The 21,237-nt window shown below is 39.5% G+C and overlaps 5 protein-coding genes across 9 annotated transcripts; 1 reads left to right on the top strand and 4 right to left on the bottom strand.

The window, feature by feature from the left end:
• Positions 1 to 127: 127 nt before the first annotated feature.
• On the bottom strand, positions 128 to 3,402 carry LOC103977085 (putative 12-oxophytodienoate reductase 11). The gene is made up of 5 exons (XM_009392502.3): positions 2,906 to 3,402; positions 2,606 to 2,746; positions 2,375 to 2,505; positions 1,854 to 2,030; positions 128 to 822 (listed from the first exon to the last, which is right to left on the bottom strand). Exons 1-5 carry the CDS (start codon positions 3,109 to 3,111, stop codon positions 230 to 232), a joined length of 1,248 nt encoding a protein of 415 aa, XP_009390777.2. The 5' UTR covers positions 3,112 to 3,402; the 3' UTR covers positions 128 to 229.
• Positions 3,403 to 4,763: 1,361 nt separating this feature from the next.
• Positions 4,764 to 7,755, bottom strand: LOC135606821 (protein MAINTENANCE OF PSII UNDER HIGH LIGHT 1-like). The gene is made up of 3 exons (XM_065098118.1): positions 7,442 to 7,755; positions 6,059 to 6,193; positions 4,764 to 5,399 (listed from the first exon to the last, which is right to left on the bottom strand). The coding sequence occupies exons 1-3, from the start codon at positions 7,613 to 7,615 to the stop codon at positions 4,947 to 4,949; spliced, it is 762 nt and encodes a 253-aa protein (XP_064954190.1). The 5' UTR covers positions 7,616 to 7,755; the 3' UTR covers positions 4,764 to 4,946.
• Positions 7,756 to 9,628: 1,873 nt separating this feature from the next.
• On the bottom strand, positions 9,629 to 12,048 carry LOC103977088 (chlorophyll a-b binding protein CP26, chloroplastic). Its single transcript, XM_009392504.3, has 6 exons — positions 11,812 to 12,048; positions 11,617 to 11,701; positions 10,615 to 10,665; positions 10,381 to 10,501; positions 10,130 to 10,264; positions 9,629 to 10,008 (listed from the first exon to the last, which is right to left on the bottom strand). The coding sequence occupies exons 1-6, from the start codon at positions 12,029 to 12,031 to the stop codon at positions 9,748 to 9,750; spliced, it is 873 nt and encodes a 290-aa protein (XP_009390779.2). The 5' UTR covers positions 12,032 to 12,048; the 3' UTR covers positions 9,629 to 9,747.
• A 588-nt stretch (positions 12,049 to 12,636) lies between these two features.
• On the top strand, positions 12,637 to 18,377 carry LOC103977089 (zinc finger BED domain-containing protein RICESLEEPER 2). 5 transcript variants are annotated; one of them, XM_065098110.1, is made up of 3 exons: positions 12,637 to 12,848; positions 15,468 to 15,533; positions 15,983 to 18,377. In XM_065098110.1, the coding sequence occupies exon 3, from the start codon at positions 15,987 to 15,989 to the stop codon at positions 18,006 to 18,008; it is 2,022 nt and encodes a 673-aa protein (XP_064954182.1). In that variant the 5' UTR covers positions 12,637 to 12,848; positions 15,468 to 15,533; positions 15,983 to 15,986; the 3' UTR covers positions 18,009 to 18,377. The 5 variants fall into 5 exon arrangements, with proteins under 5 accessions (XP_064954182.1, XP_018679430.2, XP_064954183.1 ...); XM_018823885.2 differs by lacking the exon at positions 15,468 to 15,533 and adding an exon at positions 13,142 to 13,190; XM_065098111.1 differs by lacking the exon at positions 15,468 to 15,533 and adding an exon at positions 13,125 to 13,190.
• A 1,162-nt stretch (positions 18,378 to 19,539) lies between these two features.
• LOC135606820 (probable methyltransferase At1g29790) lies at positions 19,540 to 21,174 on the bottom strand. The gene has a single exon (XM_065098108.1). The coding sequence runs from the start codon at positions 21,069 to 21,071 to the stop codon at positions 19,773 to 19,775; it is 1,299 nt and encodes a 432-aa protein (XP_064954180.1). The 5' UTR covers positions 21,072 to 21,174; the 3' UTR covers positions 19,540 to 19,772.
• Between the last annotated feature and the right edge of the window lie 63 nt (positions 21,175 to 21,237).

The raw sequence follows: 21,237 nt of genomic DNA, 5'->3' as shown, positions 1-21,237 counted from the left end.
GATGAATTAAGCTCCACAGAGTCTAAAGTTTACCTGCAGCATTAAATATTGTTCTTGATTAAGAAATGAAGAACAATTTATAGGCATCACACTCCTTGAATCCACATTTGTTTCTTGACAAAGTGAATAATTCAAAAGACAAATTTGAACCTTAAATTTCTATTGTAGCACCCAAATCTTAAGTTCCATGATACTAAAGGAGTATAAACTCAGTACATACTTTGGTAATCTACGAATCAGAATCAAGAAATGGGTAATCTGTATACCCAACAACTGGATCCTGAATGTAGAAAGTCTCCCTGTTATACTTGTTAAGTGGAGCGTTCAACTCAAATCTTCGAGGCAGGTCAGGGTTAGCTAAAAATAGGCGCCCATAAGCAACTAGATCTGCATAACCACTAGCGATGGCAGTGTTACCTTCTTCCCTATCATAGCCCCCGACGACAATGAATGTTCCCTTAAATGCTTTCCTCATAGGAAGAAGACTGTGAGGAACTTCAACTTTTTCTCCTACATTTATCATCCTAGGCTCCACCATGTGAAGGTATGAAATCCCATATTTGTTCAGAGCATTGGCCATGTATAATCCAAGAGCCTCAGGGTTTGAATCTCCTGATTGCATATAGTTTGCATAGGGAGAAAGTCTTATTCCAACTCTGTCAGCTCCAATTTCATCAACCACAGCTTCAACTATTTCTAAAGCAAAGCGGCAACGATTCTCTAAGCTTCCGCCATACCTGTCTGTACGATCATTCACTTGGTCTTTTAAGAATTGATCAATTAAATATCCATGGGCTCCATGAATCTCGACTCCATCAAAACCTATACACCAAGAAAATGTGCTACCTCCGGTTAATCAAAAGTTTTCTAATAAAATGATAATAGAATCATCATGTGCCCCTGCTTAAAGTTTTTCAATATTTTGTTCTTTCAAATTAAAAGGTGAAAGCCGCTTCCTATTTATAAAAAACACAATACTTTGTTGAAATTTAAAGAGAAATTATATATATCTTACTGCAATAAAGGTTTCCAAAAAATCATGCAGATGGAGCTTTAAAAAGTAGGAGCACAAATAAGAAAAGTAAGGTGCCTAAGGAGCAGTGAGAATCCAACGAACCATGAACTATGGTGCTTTAGGAATTTTGAACACATGGCCTTCAATTATCGGGTCCATACACTTCCAATGTAATCAAGCCTTAAGCTACTATGCTGGAGCCTGGAAGAGACCAAAATTTAATAATAAACCTTTTGTCTTTCTACTTTGTTTGGCAGTGATCCTCCCAGTTCAGTGAATCTAATAGCGTATATAGATAAGGAAAACATCGTTGGTTGTGTGGCCAAGGACTTGCACTTCAGTCTGAAAGTCCTAGGTACTCAGATCATGCTTCAGAGGCAACGGGCCTTACAGACATGTAGCATAGTATCTTATTTCCTTTTTTGGATTCGTCCATCAAAAACAAAAGAAATCAGGGCAGAAAAAAGAACAAGCCATAGATGTTGGTTGTTTAGGCTGTAGGGTTCTCTACAGGTACGAGGGATTTTAATCGTATACCTAGTGTTTTATATAAGTTATATAACCAGTCGGTCATCACAAACATTAAGGTTCATTTATGATCCATGAATTACTTATGCTAAAAAGTATCATTAGTGCATACTCAACTGGAACATAAGGTATGATTTCAAAAGGTCTATTAGTATGAAGCTCTTGGCACGACTTGTGGCTCCATATATGTTCTTGTTTTCTTTTTGTGCTAGTGTGGATGGTATAGCACAATAGCAAAAGCTTTGTCATAAACTTGACTTCCTATCAAATACAAACTCGTGAATATGAAATAAAGATACAAGATTCTTACCAGCTTCTATGGCATTTCTTGCAGCAACTCTAAAATCATTGACAACCAAAGGAATCTCTTCCGTCCGCAACCGCCTTGGAGTTGAAAAAATAGCAACATCGATGCCATTTGCTCGTACTTGAGGAGTAATTGGCTTGTCAGTAGATGAGATTGGAGCTTGCCCATTGGGTTGGAAATCTGCAATGGTGCACAGAAGTAATCAGATGAGCTTGAATACATATAACACGGATGACTACAGCTCAAGACCTTGGCAAGCATCAGCCAGTAGTGCCTTTATAAGCACAATGAAGGAATGTTGTAATACTTTAACCATCTTTTGCCATCATGTCTATCAAGGGGAAAGGACAACATCCAAAATTCCAAGTGGTATCAGATTATGCTCGGTATTCTGTCGAATACCTAGTGGGTCTCTGAAGCATGAGAACCACCATATGGTCAGAGGAGTTTCAATTAAGCCTACCACCCTACTTCACTTCAGCCTAAACCAAGAAAACAAAGGCAGAAGTGTTGAGGGAACGCACCATGATTTGAAACCCTTCCTACGTGCCAAATCTGGCAAAAGAAGATGCCACCCTTTTCATGAACTGCATTCACAATCGGCTTCCATGCTTCCACCTGTTCTTTCGTCCAAATGCCGGGCGTGCAAGGGTACCTTACACAACAACAACAATGCTTTCGATGACCAAACACAAGAATACCATCCAAGAACCAGTTGAACTAAAGAAACAAGTTTGCGGCTTCCAGAATCTCACCCTTGCGCGGTGTCTGAAACCCCGGTTGCCTCCGCTATCAGAAGACCGCCTTTGGAGGCTCGCTGAGAGTAGTACAAGATGGCATGCGGCTGTGGGACGTTCCCGTATGACCTCTGCCTTGTCAATGGTGCTAGCACCACTCTAACAACATCGACAGCAAGAAATCAAGGGCGAAAAACGAAAAAGATCTTATCTTTTCTCAACATCATATCGCAAACAAACGGTTGAAGGACTGCACGCCATATAATCGACCTTTTGTCTACTCCTAACGGGATCTTTAGGGGAATGAAGGATACGGACCTGTGCGAGAGATCAAACTTGCCCATCTTGTAAGCGGTAATGAGAGGAACTGAATTCGCTGCCGCCATGTCTCGGCCCGCCCAAAAGATCGAAGAAGGCAAACAAGGATCTCCTACTCGCCGTGCGTGCTTGCTCGGTCGTCGAGGCCCGGTCGGCGTGTATTTGTAGGGAGCCACAGAGAGGAGGAGGAAAACAAGTACAATCATTCATCAATTGGTGAAGCGGCTCTAATTCCCATGAAACCATCCAGGTGCAGCGATTCCATCCATGCTTGAGTCAACATGGACGGCTGCATTGGAGTAGGATTACTGGACCATCCTAAACTACGCACCCCCATCGATCGAACTCCATGTCGCCATCAAGGTATCCCTGCTGCCAAGAACTTCAACCAACCCAACATATTTAAATTGTCACACCGTTCATACGAAGATGACGTGAGCCCTGAACGCAGCATGACGTCACCGATTGGATCAGTTACAACCATCGCGAGCCGCCCCTTCTTGATCTCCTTGCACCTCCAACAAGCACAAGATTGATTGGAATGCTCTTCCCAAAGTAGTTCGGTGTGTTCCCATCCAGGAGAAGAGCACCAGTCTGCAAACACATCGAAAGGCCACCGATTTCAGTACGAAATGTAGATGGGTTAATCTGATTGCGTATAATAGTATTAAGATTGTTTTGAGTACAAAAATAAGCATAATTCAAGTACCAGACAGCCTCGGGGCCACAGTTTGCACCAAATTTGTTGAAGGCCTGCCTCTTGGATGATGAAGCCAGCTGCACCAACCATTGCCCACCTTCCATGGATGAGCTCATAAGCTTGGTATCTGCACAATGGAAATAAAGGATTTAGCACCAATGTCTTTCTACTTGATCATGGCTTATCGACAGTGAGAAATGTGATCGAAGGGAGATGACTCAGTTGATATGGTGCACATACTTGGCAAAATCTTGAGGATCATAGCCATACCTGCAACAACGTCAGAATATAATTCCTTCAGATCTTAGAAATTTTCGAGTATGACATGCTCTGATTAAATAGAATTGAGCTCTCAACAGAGCATATTTTTTTGTAGGTAAATCATCTTGGCCATAGTTTATCTCAATTTTTCTACAGATGTCTAAATGCAGATCATACTGAGATTGTTTCTGGTGAGACATCAATGCCCAGAAATTGGCAGCATGAAGTCCTTAATTCTACTTTAAAAAAAAGTATTAACAGCAACAAGGAATGCATGTTAAACAACTGATGCAAAATGACTGAAGCATTATATGTTAGAAATTAAAGCAAACTTTATATTTTGAGAAGAAGTTGGTTTAAGAGTTTTAGTAAAATTAGGAGTTCTATCAGGACATGGTCTATATATAACCTATCATTCCTCTTTACTCACATAGTAAATTAGTATAACCCCAGTTTTGTACCAGTCTGGATTAGAACTGCAGGAGTTGGATATGGAGATTGCAATCCTTGCAACATCTTTTCTCCTGTATATGAATATTTAGAACCTTGTTGCCCATATATGGAGTGAACAGGCAGTGCTTGGAGATCTTCTGTCACTGTGTTATTAATGTTATTTAGACAAATCTTGGTGAAGGACAAAAAAGAAAAGAAGTAGAGAAACAAGAAAACTTCTTTAATCAGAAAATCCTTAAAACAATGACATAATCTACACAAGATCATGAACATAAAACAGCCAAGTTGAGAAGATGAGCTTCAAACAAATGCAATATTGGACGCTTACATCTCTCTAATACCAGTGAAGAATCATGATCACTGCTTTGCTCGACTGCAGTAGAAAGCTTCTGTTCTAGTAATCTACGATCTGTGTTCAGCACTTGTAAATATTTTTCCAAAATGTATCTTAACATAATGCCAACCAAAGTTAGCATCTTCTATATATGACACGCACATTAAGAGCTGGTACATATGATTTGGATGCCAAAACAAGCATTCTCATATTCATTAGCAGATGCAGCTGCATGATACAGCAAAAACAATTGGTGAAACAGAAATTACTCAGTGACTAAAGTGGAAGATTGCTTAGGAAACACTGCTTGCACTTGCACTTTGAGCAACCTGCCCACTCATCTCAACTTGAACTTCAGGAACTGCCTCTGGCTTGCTACCATCTTGCATAATTGTCGACAATGGTGACTCGGAAGTTGGGACCAAAGCTTCAACGGTGGAAGAGCTCGAAGATTCAGGAGGAACAGAAGCTTCGACGGGTGCAGAAGTTTGAGGTGCGGCCGGTGCTGAAGCTTCAACGATCTGCACTGGTTTGAACTTGTCGATGTAGTAACTGAGGGGTGGTCCAGAATACTCTGTTGCCTGTACTTGTGGCTGACTTTTGCTGACTTGGAGGAGTATCAATGAGGCTGCAGCAATCGAAATAAGGGCTAAACCAGAATTTATAGCAAGAGTGTTCTCTGATCCTTCAGTTGATGTTCCTGCAGTCCCGGAACTTATTGCACTATCTGCAACGTAAACTGCAGGCTGGAGAACATGGATTTGGTGAGAAGGAAAAAAAATGACTTCTTGTTCTTTTATCACTTCACTTTATTGATTATGCACTAGGATACATTCCGAAACATTTAATTCCTCTCTGTATATATATAATTTGTAGGCCTTATAAGTTTAGCTTGGATAAGTTATTTAGATTTGCATATTTTCTGTACATGATGAATACCTTACAATTAACATGATGTCAATTATATTTGAAGGATACAATGAACCACTGCATCATAAAACAATAAGCCATCTTACAAGATGCTTAAAATTAATTCTCTTCCGGGCTACAAGAACGATAGATAGCTTTTCTTTTAGCAGCAACACTATTGACTTCATTCATCAATAATCTAGAAGATCAATAGATATAGAAAAGTTCAAAGTTTTTCAGTCAATCACAACCGGCAAGATTATCCTATGCTATTCTGTTGGCCAACGATGACCACTTTGGAACTTGTTAGTCTTTTAGGATGAAGCATATTTGCATTTTAATAGTTCAAATACAACTTCAGGATTGCTAATTAGGTATAACTTTGTTGTAAGAATTGAAGAACTTTGACAAGCAAATAAGTACATGCACAAACATGATGGTTGTAATGGTTGAGTTTTACTTATCGCATAACTTTTCAGGGGAGAAAACCACAAACCTCAACTGAGTATATGTTTGTTTGTCCAGCAGTATCTTTCTCGACATAACCAGTCCAACCTCGATTGCGAGGTGGGAATGTCCCGACCACTTTTGTTTTCTCACCGGCTAACCATTCCATGCTGACCTTCCCGACCTACAAAACTTAATGAAATAAGCTTATGCTTTGGTCTATCTTCTTTGCCTTTCAAAGAAATAAAATTAACTATTACTTCATTTCATAAATGAAATAAAGAAGAAATTTTCGAATGCAACAAAAACAACAACAATAATAACAACAACAAAGTCGTAAGTCCAACTATTTGGATTCGGATACATGGTTTTTTTTTTTCACCATTGAGATATATAAAAAATCATATATTTAGTTAAGCTTAGAGTACTTAAATATTTATTTATAGTTTCTATTAAAGTCTTTTTAAGTATTTCTTTACCTCTCATCATACCACTAACATTAATTATTTCACCTCTTTTGACTATCGCATCCGAAGATCTCCTAAGCACATGCGCATACCATTTTAAACGATCGTCTCTCATCTTATCCTCTATCGAAACGATACCTAATTATTCATGAATAAAAATATATTTTTTCCTATCTTTCCTATAACTCCACATATCCATCTCAACACTGTCATCTCGGCAACATAAAATTTTTGTGTATATTATTTTTTAACTATCCAACACTCAAATCAATAAAGCATTGTTAGTCTCACAATTGTCTTATAAAACTTTTGAATTCAATGTCAAAATCAAATATGGACTTCGCTACTATGTTCCATAAATCGAGATTCACGAGTATATTTCTATTAATTCTTTCATCATCATTGGTTCTTATACTTATCTTTTGGCACTAAAAGAGGGTCGAGGCATAGTTTCCAGATTCATCACCCTTGTTTTCAACAATGACAAGATTTTTCCTTTCAAGAATAGTCCTAGGCACATTAATCATCTCTATCTAATCCAAAATCCTTTCAGAAGCGACATGTTCTCTTCCCTCGCTGGTCAAAACTCCAATCGTAACAAGCATAGAGATATGATTACAAAATCCAAAAAGAAACATATATATACATACATACATTACAAATTGCAGGATATGATTGCATATACTCTATCTCAAAGGTAATAAGCATAGAGGTTCTGATGATTAATAGTCCAGTGATTTGAACTGTCAATTCTGATGATTAATACATCAATGTCACACAATTAATTACATCCTTGCAAGAACCATGTCATGACATCCACTGACAAGATCGAGCATGATAAAATGAGGTCCGATAAGATCCAAAGATGCAGGCCTCAGAGGAGTCGAAAACTAGGTGAACACAGCATCAAAAGGGAGGAGCTAAATAATGGCATGCGCAGAACAGGAATCAAGCGGACGCCATACCTCCTTATCCGGAGCACACTCCTCGGCGTTGCAGTCGGAGTCGTCGGAGCCAGAGGATTCGTTCACGGCGAAGAGCTTCGTGTGCGGTCTCACCCACCGTGGCTTCCTGAAGGTCCTGGGAGAGGGGATGACGCAGCTGTTGGCGGATATGATGGACTGAGTGGTGCAGGCCATGGCGGCTTATGTGCGGACGCTGTGAAGCAGAAGTCACTCACGGCGGCTGCCCTCCTCCTCTCTCGCTGGCCTCGGTGTATTTGGGAGAACCTTGGAGTTGGATTCTGTGGTCAGGTTCGAGTGGGTTTGCGTTGGCCGCGTGGCGTCATCTTCTCTACCGAAAAATGATAGATGAGGAAGAGAGGGAAGATATTACCAGGGATTCTTTTTTTGTGATTTAAAATGTTAATATAATAATAATAATAATAATAATAATAATAATAATAATAAATTTCGTATCCTCTCAATTTGAGTTTGGTGCATATATCCATGCAAATTTTATATAAATAATTAATGTTGATCTCTTCTTGATTTGGGATCAAGATTTAGGTTGTGTTATCCCATACTTTAAATTTTTAATTTTTTAATATTATTATAGTTTGACCAATAGTTTTCAAATATTTTTATTAAATAGTGTTTTCTTTATTTAATGGGCAAACTATAAACAAAACTCTATTTTTAGATTTTTTTTTTCTTGAACGTGTCCTCTATTTCCAGAATTCCCAAAAATATTCTTTTTTATAATATTTTTATACTACATTACAGTGCTTTCAACAATATAATTATATATTTAGTGTTTATTTGATATTATTAAAAACACTATAATATAATATAAAAATACCATAAATATTTTTTTATAAAAATATATAAAAACATTGTGTTATAGTTTTTTTACTAAATTATAGTATTTTTATATTATTAAAAATATTATAATATAGTTAAAAATATTATAATAAGATAGATTCATAGATTGATACATACGAAAAGGAGAATATTTTAGGTATAAAAAAAAGGACACTCTTTGAGAACTCTATAGGATACTTCCTGAAAAAAATTCAAAAACTAAGTTTTTTATAAAATTCACCATTGTATTTTCAGTATGACATCTTATTTAGTGCTTGACGATGCAACATGACATCATTGATTTATTTAGCATTTGAGAATGATCGTTGACTATGGATCTCATACTAAAACTATGGCACATTTATCGAACAAATACCTTGTCTTTATCGAGGTAGCCCCGTTGAGGACTTCAACCTATTGATCTCAGTGTCGACGTTCACATAGAGATGACATGGGCTATGAACGTAGTATGACATTACTGGTTTATTTAGCACTTGACGATGATCATCGACAATGGATCTCATATTACAACTATGACATATTCATCGATCGAACACTTTATCTCTATCAAGATAGCCTCGTTGAGGACTTCAACCAACCTATCTTAGTGTCAGCGTTCATATGGAGATGACATGAGCGGTGAATGTAGCATGACATTATTAATTTATTTAGCACTTGATGATGATCGTCGATAATGGATCTCATACTACAACTACGATATATTCATCGATAAAACAACTTGTTTCCTTTAAGATAGCCCTGTTGAGGATTTTAACAAACCCATATCGGTGTTGACATTAATATGGAGATGACATAGGCTATGGACATAGCATGACATCATCGATTTATTTAATGTTTGATGGTGACCGTAGACTACGGATCTCATGCTACAATTATGATACCTTCATCGATTAAACACCTCTTTATTGAGTAGCCCCATTGAGGATTTCAACTAACCCGTGTCATGTGGAGATGACATGGGCCATAAACGCAACATGATGTCATTGATTAGATCAACATGCCTTGTATTCACTACTCACCAAAACTTTGGTTTTCTATATTTATTCTACATTTATGATGAGTTAATATTCAATGGGATGATTATGAAGTTATCATTATAAATATGAACTTCATTATTTTATAAATAATTTATATTTATCAATATTTTTTTGGGTAAAGGGTAAATGATAAAGTCATTTAAATGAATGAGAAACGATATTTAAATGATAAAGTCATTAAATAATAGCAATACCTTTGCTATTAGTGGAGACATCTAACGTCATATTGGAAGCAATTTGGCGTCCAAAAGTTTACATTCAGCTGTGACATTTGCAATGACTGCACAGAATGTTTTCGCTGAAACAAGAATTACTTGAAGTATCATCAAATAACATTTTACATTGCGATGAATGATCTAATTGGTCAACATGGCATGCAGATCATGGAAGAGAAGAAACACGGCTGGGAGATCACAGGGTTGGAGCTCTTTCAGCTGCTCCAGAGATGACAGTGAGCAAATTGTTTCCAAATGGGTCACTCAGATGTTTGGTGAGGTTCTCCACTGGTCCTTCCCCAGTGACATAGGCCTGCAGGAAGAACCCCAGCATCGCAAACATCGCGAGTCGCCCGTTCTTGATCTCCTTCACCTTGAGCAATGCAAATTGGTCTGGATCATCTGCCAGCCCCAGTGGATCAAATGGACCTCCGGGGTGCAGCTTGTCCTCCAAATCCTACAAACGAATCATCCGATCCTTGTCTAAAGGCAGTAGAAGCAGCAACACTGACTGCGTTGATGGTTGCTTGCAGTTGCAGTGAACTGATATAAAACGCTAGAAAGAAGAATGTTCTCACCAGTCCATTGATGATTCTGTAGTATTCAGCACCTCCAACAAGCACAATCTCGGCAATGACAGCAACCACAAGATTGATTGGAATGCTCTTCCCAAAGTAGTTCAGTGTGTTCCCATCCAGGAGAAGAGCACCAGTCTGCAAACGCATCGAAAGGCCACCGATTTTGGTTCGAAATGTAGATGGATTAATCTGATTGCGTATGATAATAGTATTAAGATTGTTGAAGTACAAAATAAGCATAATTCAAGTACTTTGAACCAGACAGCCTCAGGGCCACAGTTTGCACCAAATTTGTTGAAGGCCTCTGGGATGATGAAGCCAGCTGCACCAAGCATTGCCCACCTTGCATGGATGAGCTCATAAGCTTGGTATCTGCACAATGGAAATAAAGGATTTAGCACCAATGTCTTTCTACTTGATGATGACTAATTGACGTTGAGAAACGTGAGTGAAGGTAGATGACTCAGTTGATATGGTACACGTACTTGGCAAAATCTTCAGGTTTCTTGCTCAGCCCAAAAGGATCATAGCCATAACTGCAACAAGGTCAGAATATAATTCCTTTAGATCTTAGAAATTTTTAGTATAACATGCTCTGATTAAATAGAATTGAGCTCTCAAAAGAGCATATATTTTGTAGGTAAATCATCTTGGCCATAGTTTATCTCAAGTTTTCTACAGATGTCTAAATGCAGATCATACTGAGATTGTTTCTGGTGAGACATCAATGCACAGAAATTGGCAGCATGAAGTCCTTAATTCTACTTTAAAAAAAGTATAACAGCAACAAGGAATGCATATTAAACAACTTATCTGTTAGAAATTAAATTAAACTTTGTATTTAGAGAAGAAGTTGGTTTAAGAGTTTTGGCAAAATTAGGATTTCTATCAGGACATGGTCTATATATAACCTATCATTTTTTTTAACAAGAGTAACAATAGAAATTGAGAGGGGGGAAGACAGAGATTAATGGAACTACTGTAATAAATGGATGTTTCTAGTTATCAGTACCTCTTTTCTTCACTTCATTATGAATTATTGAAGCCTACCATTCTTCTAAATGATTTTCCAATATTGTCATCTCTTAAGAGCTTATACATATTTGAGATATTAAATATAGCTCACTCATTTTTATTTAGTTTGATCATAAATTAATTTTAACTGACTTATGTAGCTCTTATGGGTAATTTCTACTTGGCTTCAATTACTGAGCCCATATGATTCAATATTTTTTTTATTTTTTAATCAAATTTTTATCCACATTGCTCTGATTTTTTTTTTCTTTTTAAAGAATTCAAATCATAATGAATCTTGTTAGGATACTCAAATTTCTGGAAAAAAACAACAATATCCTCTATAGTCAATATCTAATCTGATGATTTAGACAAGTGTAGACCTAAGATAAGTGAGATAAATTTCACCTGTTCTTGTTCATTGATGAATGAGGAGGATTTAACATGCAACAGGAAAATCCACTTAAACTTACTCTCCCGGAACTTCTCCATTGAGATACTCTGGAATATCAGATCGGTCCAGGAGGCCTTCCGGCAAGAAAATTCTTCTGTCAGGACCTGCAATTGGATGTTGGAGTGCATGATTCGATCAAACAGTCATAAACATCATGAACTCAAAGCTAATCGTAAGCTCAGCAACATTGGAAGAGAGAAGGTTGTTGTCTCACCATACCACTTGGCGAGCTCCTCATTGGCCGGAGCAGCAGCAGCAGCTGCCTTTCGCTTGGCAGGAGCCGCCGCCTTCTTAGAGAAGAGCGCGACGATCTTGGACGAACCGGACGAGGGCGCAGCGGCGGCGCGAGCCGGGGCGGCTGCGCTGAGGCGTGTGCCGAGGATCTCGGACGCTCCGAGGGAGGCCGCCGCGGTGGCTGCTGCGATGGACGCCATGGTCTGTGGAGGAAGAAGAGGGGGGAGTGAAGGGGGAATAAATGGTGGGAATGGTGACTGTGGTGGGCCCACGTTGGATCCATGTCCGAGGGCTGTGATTGGCTGTGAGCCCACACGGTAATCTATTGCCAAGATCAGGATTGATCTGGTTGGGTGACGTGGCAGATGATGATGTTGACATGGACCAATCCTGGCCTCTCATCCTTCTAGTGGATAGAGTGACATAGCTTACATGAATTCCAACCATTGCCAAGTGCTGATGGCCTCTGATCCTTATAGAATCGCACTTCAGAGAGCACATATCATCCATCACTTAAAGATCGACGAACTAATGTCTTATATGTTTACTTTTTTTATATGGAATGAAAAAAATCAATTAAATAGGGTAAGATAAAAGGCTCACTCATGCATTGGGTCCCAAATCCCCCTTTATCATCATGCCATCAACGCATCCCAAAATTTTGTTCATGTTGCACTAATCTCAACGTAGAGAAGAAAAACTAATCAAACCCGATCTCCCCCCTTTCCACCACCAACAAATCGAACCCATAGGCCGGTCCACAAGAACCGAACCGGGAGAGGTATAAAAGGAGGCCCACGGGTTCGGCCCATGGGTAAACCCTAAGGCTTCGCGAACCGAGGGCGGCGCCCGGCTCCTCCTCCAGCGCTGGCCCAAACCCTAACCCTATCACTCGAATCCCGGCCGCCGCTCGCCGCCGTCGTCGCCCCGGGGCGGCGCCGCCGTTAGATCGCCGGGCGATCTACACATATTGCTTTTCTCGAAGCCTCTCGAGGGATCTAAGCCGGGTTCCTGACTGTATGCCTCTTCTCCTTCTTCCATGAATCCTTCTGGCGTAAATCTCTCTTCATTTGGAGTTGTACTGGTGTTTCGTGCTATTTTATGTTTGTGTCACTTCGTTTAGGAAATCTTCTTGTTGTTTTAGAGTGTTTCTTGGTTGTGTGTTTCCTGCTGCTTCTTTTGTGATCTACTATGAGACGCCTCGAAAGATTCTTTTTTGATGTGTTTGCTTGTGTTTTTAGCTACGGGTAAGCATGAAAAGATTGTCACGTTGTAAAATATTCTTTTGTTCAGCGGATTTCTTGTTTCAGGTTTTTCCAATCTCTGTTGCGATCCTACTGCTTCGTGTTTAGCTGCAAGGTATATTCTTATTCTTTGGTTTTGTGTTTGTTTGAAGTTTTACTCTGTAGACTTTCCGAAATATAAATCTATTCAATAACGTATTTTTTGAAACTGGTCATAAGGTAATTACGCTTGAGGTTTCGGAAATATAAATCTATTCAAGAAGGGATTTTGTGTGGGAAAACTTTTTTGATGATCTGTTGCTGTCTGTTGCTACGGTTTTGGGTGGAGTTTAGGTAATGTAGATCTTTGGCGGCATTCTTATTGTTGAGATTATATGTGATCATGCTCTCTTTAGAAAAGAGAAGCTGCATAGTTCAAAAATATTTTTGCATAAGCGGACAGTGTATAAAGTTGTGATGAGAAATGGATTTCACGTGATTGAGTTTGGTTGCAATCGTGTACAACTTTTTAGTCATGATAATGATGGTATTCCAGCGTAATGTAGCATTTATTCATTAAGAAATGGATTTATTTCATATCTCACCTGGTAGTAATCTGTAGAATCAAATTTTCATAAATTTGATGATTAGGGGAAGAAAGATCGCCCAAGTTGATACTTTATTATTATCAACTGTTTAATGTTTATTCTAGATGTAATTCTTGTGTCAGTTTCCAAGTTCTCAACTGTCCTCATTTGTACAAAACACAGGTGTAAGCAGCTTTTTGTCTTGTATCAGTTATGAGTCATACATTTTGTGTGTCTCATGATGTTCTGCTACCTTAGTTCTTCAAAGTGTCCAATTAAATTAACTGTTAAATCAGAAATTGCTCAGCTTTCCATCTAGGGATCTGTTTAAACACTTAAGAAGCATGTCAGATGGATAATTTTTTGGACGAGTTAATATGTTAGTGAAGTATTTGCCAATTGTCTGTAGCAGTACAGTTTACACTGCACAAACTCTTATTAATTTGATGAAGTCATCTTAAACTCTTTACGCTTATCCAAGTTGAGCAAGGTTCCAGAGAAGAGAAATGAAGCACTGACGTAATACTTGGATCCAAGTAAGACAAAGAAGCAGTGACATTTGTGTATGCCTGCCTTACAATGCTTCATAATGATAGGGATTTAAATCCCAAGTAATTGGAAATCAAATCTTTGTGTCACTGTCTTGGCGTGCAGGGCTTGGTATGTCAATTTTACATAGGTCTGTATCTTCAGAACATTAACCAAGCAAATTTATTTGGTGAATGAGCTTTAAATTTTTGTCATCATGTAATATTTTGTGTATCAATGCAAAAGTTACAAAAAGGAGCTCATTCCAGTTGCAAATGGCCCTTGTGGGCTTGTTGATGTTGTGAGGATTTATCTTTTTACTGATAGAAAAGGAAACAAAGAATTTTGTGTTGCATGCTATTTTTGATCATCATCTATTAACAAGCAAAGGATGCTGAACTTTTTAATCTTTGTCCTTTCTCCTTAAGATTCATGGAACTGGAAAGTTATCCGAAAAGAGTGGTAGGTCTTTAACAACTTTTTGACCCATATTATGGCAGCACCTTTTGCATTTCTGTTGTGCTATATTACTGTTGCATGTAAAGGCATCACAATCTTTTACCTTATGAATTATAAGTGGATACCATATCATTCATCGTTTTTTCTTTTTTATTGTATCATTCATGTTACACTCATCTAATTGGACTGTTAACTTATATCGAAATCTTTCCCGTAAATATTATAGCTTCTCAATTTACTTCATTAACTTTCTCACTAAAAGCACATTTCTATGACACATGCCATTCCTTTTTGTTATTTGTTTAATTTGTGAAATGGGTGGTGTAGTCAACTGTTTGAAGCTTGTTAACATTTATTTATTGTTAATTTGGAAAAATCCTATCTGCCTTTAATCATGAACTATGTTTGGTATTTTGCAACTCAAGTTCAGAAAATCCACATATTGATATCTTTGGAGAATGCCTCAATGAGAAAGATCATCTGGCTTTGGGACTGCACAGAACCTCTTGAAATCTGCTATAGTTATAATATGTTCATCTTTGGAACCTTTGGGTTTTTTGGGTGTTGAATAATCTTTTCACAATAATATAATTTATTTATTTTAGCATTGTGCTTCTAGTTTTATTTGTTTCACTTCCTATTTCATATAGGTTTGCCGTAGTAGAATTCGACTTCCATTATCTTTGATGTTCCTAGTAATTTGAATGATTTGTTTCTCCCACATAATTTTCTCTGTTGACTTTTTTCTAGTTTATTCTAGTTTTGTTTAGCTCTAATCATTGCTCTGTTGTCCATATAAGTTGCACCTTCTTTCATTGCAATGCCTGATGCCATCTCAGGTTCATAATTCTTGGCAAAGGGAGCATCTTGCATCTCGACTTCTTTCTGTTCATCGTTCCATCTATGTAAGAAATGCTGCATGCATCACAGCTAATTTTTTTTTCTCCCATCCATGAAGATCATACATTGAATAAAGGTTTTCTTTTTCTGGTAAAAAGGTCTCTGTCAAATATTGTAGTCATATATTGATCTTCTAGAGTCTCTACTTGTTATGTTTATCGTATATGATCACTTTATTCTTAGTCCACACGAACATCGTGTTTTTCACTTATGTGAATTGAGGACCTTCTGTTGTAGTTTCATATTAGATAATTGTATCGTAAATGATTCAAAGATCTTTTTCTGTTATCTATTATGTTGGATGTTAAAGGTTTGGAAATTATGTCACAGTGTTGTATTGGTATAGTCATGAAACCCTTATTTCTGTGCTATTTAGATTTCCGCTAAATGAATTGGACTTAATGATATCATTTTCCTTTATGAAAGCAAACTATTGTATATTTAATTTATGCAGAACAATGGAAGCTAGTGATGCTGAGCCCATGAACACAGAAATAACACCACCAACTTCAAGGCGCAGGAGAAAGAAGTCAATGGTGTGGGAACACTTTACTATTGAAACTATATCCGGTAGTTGTACACGGGCTTGCTGCAAACTATGCAAACAAACCTTCGCATACAGTAATGGCTCAAAAGTAGCAGGTACTAGCCACCTCAAAAGACACATTGCTCTGGGTTCCTGTCCCAAAATTAAAAATCTGGAAAAGCAACAGCTTGCTCTTACTTCGGATACAAAAGCTGATGGAGATACAATTGAGCCAACCAAAAGACGCTACAGAACATCTAGCTTTGGGTACGCTTTTGACCAGGAACAGAGCTGCGCATATCTTGCAAAGATGATAATTGTTCATGAATACCCACTTCATATGGTTGAACACCCTGCATTTCTGTCATTTGTTCAAAGTATTCAACCACGATTTAAGATGATTGATGTCAACGCCATGGAAGGTGAAGTCTTATCTGTATATCACAAGGAAAAGCTTAATCTCATGCAGGTCTTAGGAACTTTCCCTGGAAGGATCAGCCTAACTATAGGTTTGTGGACAACTAGTCAGACTCTTGGTTATATTTGCCTTAGTGGGCAGTACATAGACCTTGACTGGAAGTTGCATAGAAGGATGCTTAATTTCATGATGGTAGCGTCTCCTCATTCAGAAAATGCTCTTAGTGAAGTTATTAGTGTTAGTCTTTCAGATTGGAATATGAAGACTAAGTTGTTCACTATCACTCTGGACAACAATTGTTCATCACATGACATCTATAGTGCTAATCTTAGAGATCATCTCTCGAACAAGAACACACTTGTGCTGAAAGGTCAGTTGTTTGTTGTACGCTGTTATGCCAATATCCTGAATGTAGTTGCCCAGGATGTGATTGCTTCAATTCATGGTATTGTGTACAACATCCGGGAGAGTGTGAAATTTGTAAAAGCTTCTCCAGCTCGTGAAGAAAAATTTTCTGAGATTGCCTTACAAATTGGAATTCCTGGTACAAAAGCTCTTTCTCTTGATGTTACAACATTATGGAACACGACTTATATCATGTTGGATGCTGCCTTAGAATACAAAGAGGCATTCACTTTCTTAGAAACATGTGATGATAACTATAATGAAGCACCATCAGCTGATGACTGGAAGAAGGTGGAGGTTGTTTGCACATATCTGAAACTTTTGTATGAATCTGCAAACTCAGTCATGGCGACAATAGATCAAACTGCAAATATTTTTTTCCAGGAAGCTTGGAAAATCCAGCTAGAACTGACTAATGCAACATTGAGTCAAGACCTGATGGTGAGCAGCATAGCTAAGGAGATGCATGAAAAGTTTGACAAATATTGGAAAGATTGCAGCCTTGTTTTGGCACTCGCTGTGGTGATGGACCCTCGTTTCAAGATGAAGCTTGTTGAGTTCAGTTTCTCAAAGATTTATGGTGAAGATTCTGCCAGATACGTCAAGGTGGTTAATGATAGTATTCATGAGTTATATATCGAGTATGTTGCGCAGCCACTTCCTCTGACTCCTGCATATATAGATCAAGGGGAGGCCAACCATGTAAATGGCAATGACAACAATCCGCATACAACTCCAAATCCCATGGGAGATGGGCTTCTAGACTTTGATATCTATCTTTCTGAGACGGCAGTGAATCAGGCAACAAAGTCCGAGTTAGACCAGTACTTAGAAGAGTCCCTTGTCCCACGTATCCAAGGGTTTGATATCCTGAACTGGTGGAAGCTCAACAATCTCAAGTATCCAATTCTATCCAAGATGGCTAAAGACATATTAGGCATTCCAGTGTCCATTGTGGGTACAGGATGTTCCATTTTTGGCTCAGGGACTGGAAGCAGAGTACTTGATGAGTATCGGAGTTCCTTACGTCCAGAGACAGTGGAGGCTCTCTTTTGTGCCAAAGATTGGCTCCAGTATTTACCCACCTTTACAGAGTCACCATCAACCATGTTTGCCAAACTGGAATTCTAGCTTATCCATTAAAATATGTCTATTGTAGCATTATGGATAAGTGCATGATTAGACAAGGTTTGTCACCTCTGACTGGTATTTTGAGATCAGGAAATCGGATTCTACAGCCAACTGTTTCTCCATTACCTTAACTTATCTGTAGTCTCCATTAGCATGTTTTACTCTTGTCCAAGATTTCATCTTCTGAGGCTGCTGCTGATTTGCTGTTAGCGATTATCCAGGATATACTATTTGGTAATGCCATGTAGTCTAGATATGTATATTTGTGTTTTGATCTTAGAGTATGCCCTTTCTCTCTATTATCAAGGGGTCATATGCCAGTTGACAATGTCTGATCAAATATATTTGTATGCTTGATATTTCTCTCTATTATCAGGGGTTTGTAGGTTGCATGTATAGGCCTTAAGACAGTGCATTTGTCTTGGAGAATCAAATTCCAAGCCAAATTCTAGTACCTGCTTTTCCGTTGTTTTCTGTTTTTTAAAATTGTTTCAGCAAGCATAATTGTTCAATTGTTTGTACAAGGATTCAAATCTACACACTTATCCATTATGTTTGATTTGGCCTAATCCCTTTCTTTATAGGACTGTCTTTACATTATCTGCTCTTCCTGTTCATCGAGCATCAATGTGGATAGCACATCTTATTTCTCACCTCATGACCTTTATACGACCTTGATTCACAGTTCATCAAATCCTTTTCATAGTCAATGAATAGTTTATGACTTTTGTTTTATTTATTTATTTTCCTTGGTTCTTCAAAGGTCTTGAAACATTTCAAGCCTTAATTGAAATTATGAACATTCAAGTGATCATAGGGATGGATACACAGAATGTGAGTTTGGTTGTATTCTCTTAATTAACTTCTTTTTTTTTTCCTGTGATTTGATTTATATAAATTTAATTTGTGATATTTGTCAAATGCTTAAGTCAAGATGAATTGAATTGATATTAGTGGATTGATAACTCTAGAAAAATAATGAGATGTAGGGAACATAAAATTTTAAGGTCATAAAGGTTTTTTTGTTGATTCTCATTGGATGACACATGTCCGATGCTACTCAGGTGAAACATGTAAAATGCATAAACCTAAACTGTTTTATTTGGATGACCTATTTAATTAGTTTAACTTGAATTTATTTTTATTTACAAAATTTTTGAAGGATAATAACGTAAAATACCTTAGTGTATCTTTTACGATAGTCTACTAATCTATCTATTAATCTATTTGAGTGTCTACTAAATTACATTTTCTTAGTTTTTGTCATACAATCCAATTTCCTCTAATATCTTATATTACTTAAAAATATCATATAAATATCAAATATGAATGATATAGTTGGTTGTCATAAACATACAAACATATGAAAAAAGGTCCAACAACTATAAAGATTATTACAAAAATTAATTTCTCATGTAAAATTGGTTTTATTATCCTAATTCATATATAATTGATGAAAGTTATCATGTTCTTCGCATTGTTTGTTGTTAAGTTCATTAGTAATAACATGTAACTTCAAGACAAATTTAGATATCACAAGTACGCCTAAATCATTGTATACTTGTGCGGGGAAGATGATAAGAAGAAACAATAGTGAACTCATTAGAGAAGTACATGGACGAAGGCAAACTGGAAGCACAGTGAGAAGTTTGAGTTCTACTGAGCTCGTACGTCCCAATTGCTGATGAAGCTAACAGTTTACTCCCTTAATGCCTCTCTCTAATCTTTGCACTGTTCTGATTCCCTCGTGGAAGAAGAGGTCAATCAAGCGTTCGTCGAGGTCATGGGCCTCTCGAGCAGCGCCGATAGGTACCACTCATTCTTCTCGATCCCCCGGTCGAGCTTGCGGCCGGTGACCCAACGCAGCTTGTTGTAGCCGACGCGCTCGATCATGGGCACGTAGGTGGCGTTGAGCTGCTCCCCTGTGCAGAAGAAGTGGTCCAGCCAGAACAGCCCGCCCGGCCGCAGCACCCTGTACACGTCGTACAGCGCGAACTCCAGCATCAGCTCCGGGATCCAGTTGCTGAGGACGTGCATCGAGTGCACGATGTCGAGGGTGTTGTCGAAGAAGGGCAGGCGGTGGGCGACGCTGATGTGCATCGGCAGCAGCCCCCGCGAGGCGATGAAGCTGTTGAACGGCCCGTCGAAGTCCATGGTGGTCGACACCACCGTCACACCACGCTCCCTCATCCGCGCCGCGAACGTACCGCTCCCGCCGCCGATGTCCAGCCCGATCCGCACCGTCCCCTTCGGCTTCGTCGCCAGCACGCCGTCCATGCCGAAGTCGAGCCCGCCGCCGTCAGCGAGCCACCGCGACTTCTCCCGCCCCTTCAGGTTGAAGCAGTCGTTGCAGTCGTGGGATCCCCTGCCGCGACCGCGGTTGACGAGGCAGCTGTAGTTCTTGCAGGCGTACGCGTCCCACACGACGCTGGTGTCCGGCGGCGTGGCCCAGAGGCTCTCCGGCAGCGCCGCCGGCTCGACGTAGCCCTTGGGCGACACCGGGAGGCACCGGCGGCGGGGCAGCGGCTCGCAGCCCTTCAGCATCAGCCGCTGCGCGAACACGCCGTCGCTCGGGCACTCCTTCCCCACCTCGTACGACATGTACCTCGTCAGCTCCTCCTGGAACCGCCGGCAGGCGAACCCCAACGTGGGGAACAGCTCATCGGTGCCGAGGTTGTGGTTGTAGCCCAGGGGGAGCTTGTGCGGCCCCGCCGCCAGCTTCAGCTCCCCGAGGAGCTCATCTGGCCACCCGTCCAGATCGTCAGAGGCCGCCTGGTCGCCGTGGCGGCGGCCGAGCTCACTGAGGAGGGCCTCCAGGAGACCGCTGGCGGTCTCCAGCCGGCGCCGAAGCTGCGCGTGCTCCTCGCGGCTCTCTGAGAGCTTCAACCGCGTGGAATTGAGCTCCCGCGCAAGTACATCGGAACCACCCACGATCGCGTAGTTGGCACCGGAGAAGAAGTAGACAGAGAGCAGGTTGGTGGAGACGACGAGGAGCAGGACCTTCAGCTTCGATCGGAAGAAAACCGGCAGACGCCAAGCCTTCTTCTCTTCAGCGCTTCCCATGGTGACTTACAAGGCAATGCAGCAGCAACGTGAGTCTACATATATCACCATCGTTAGGGAGATCAAGCAGTACTCTTTATGCCGAAGCAATGGAGACAAAAGAGAGGAGATTAATATATCTGCTTCATGGGAAGGTGGCCTTCCACTACTTCGCCCCAACGCGCAA

This window comes from Musa acuminata, chromosome BXJ2-3, assembly GCF_036884655.1.
Source record: "Musa acuminata AAA Group cultivar baxijiao chromosome BXJ2-3, Cavendish_Baxijiao_AAA, whole genome shotgun sequence".
Lineage (NCBI taxonomy): Eukaryota > Viridiplantae > Streptophyta > Magnoliopsida > Zingiberales > Musaceae > Musa > Musa acuminata.
The sequence above is the reverse complement of the archived record's forward strand: the minus strand, read 5'-3'. Positions and strand labels throughout refer to the sequence as shown.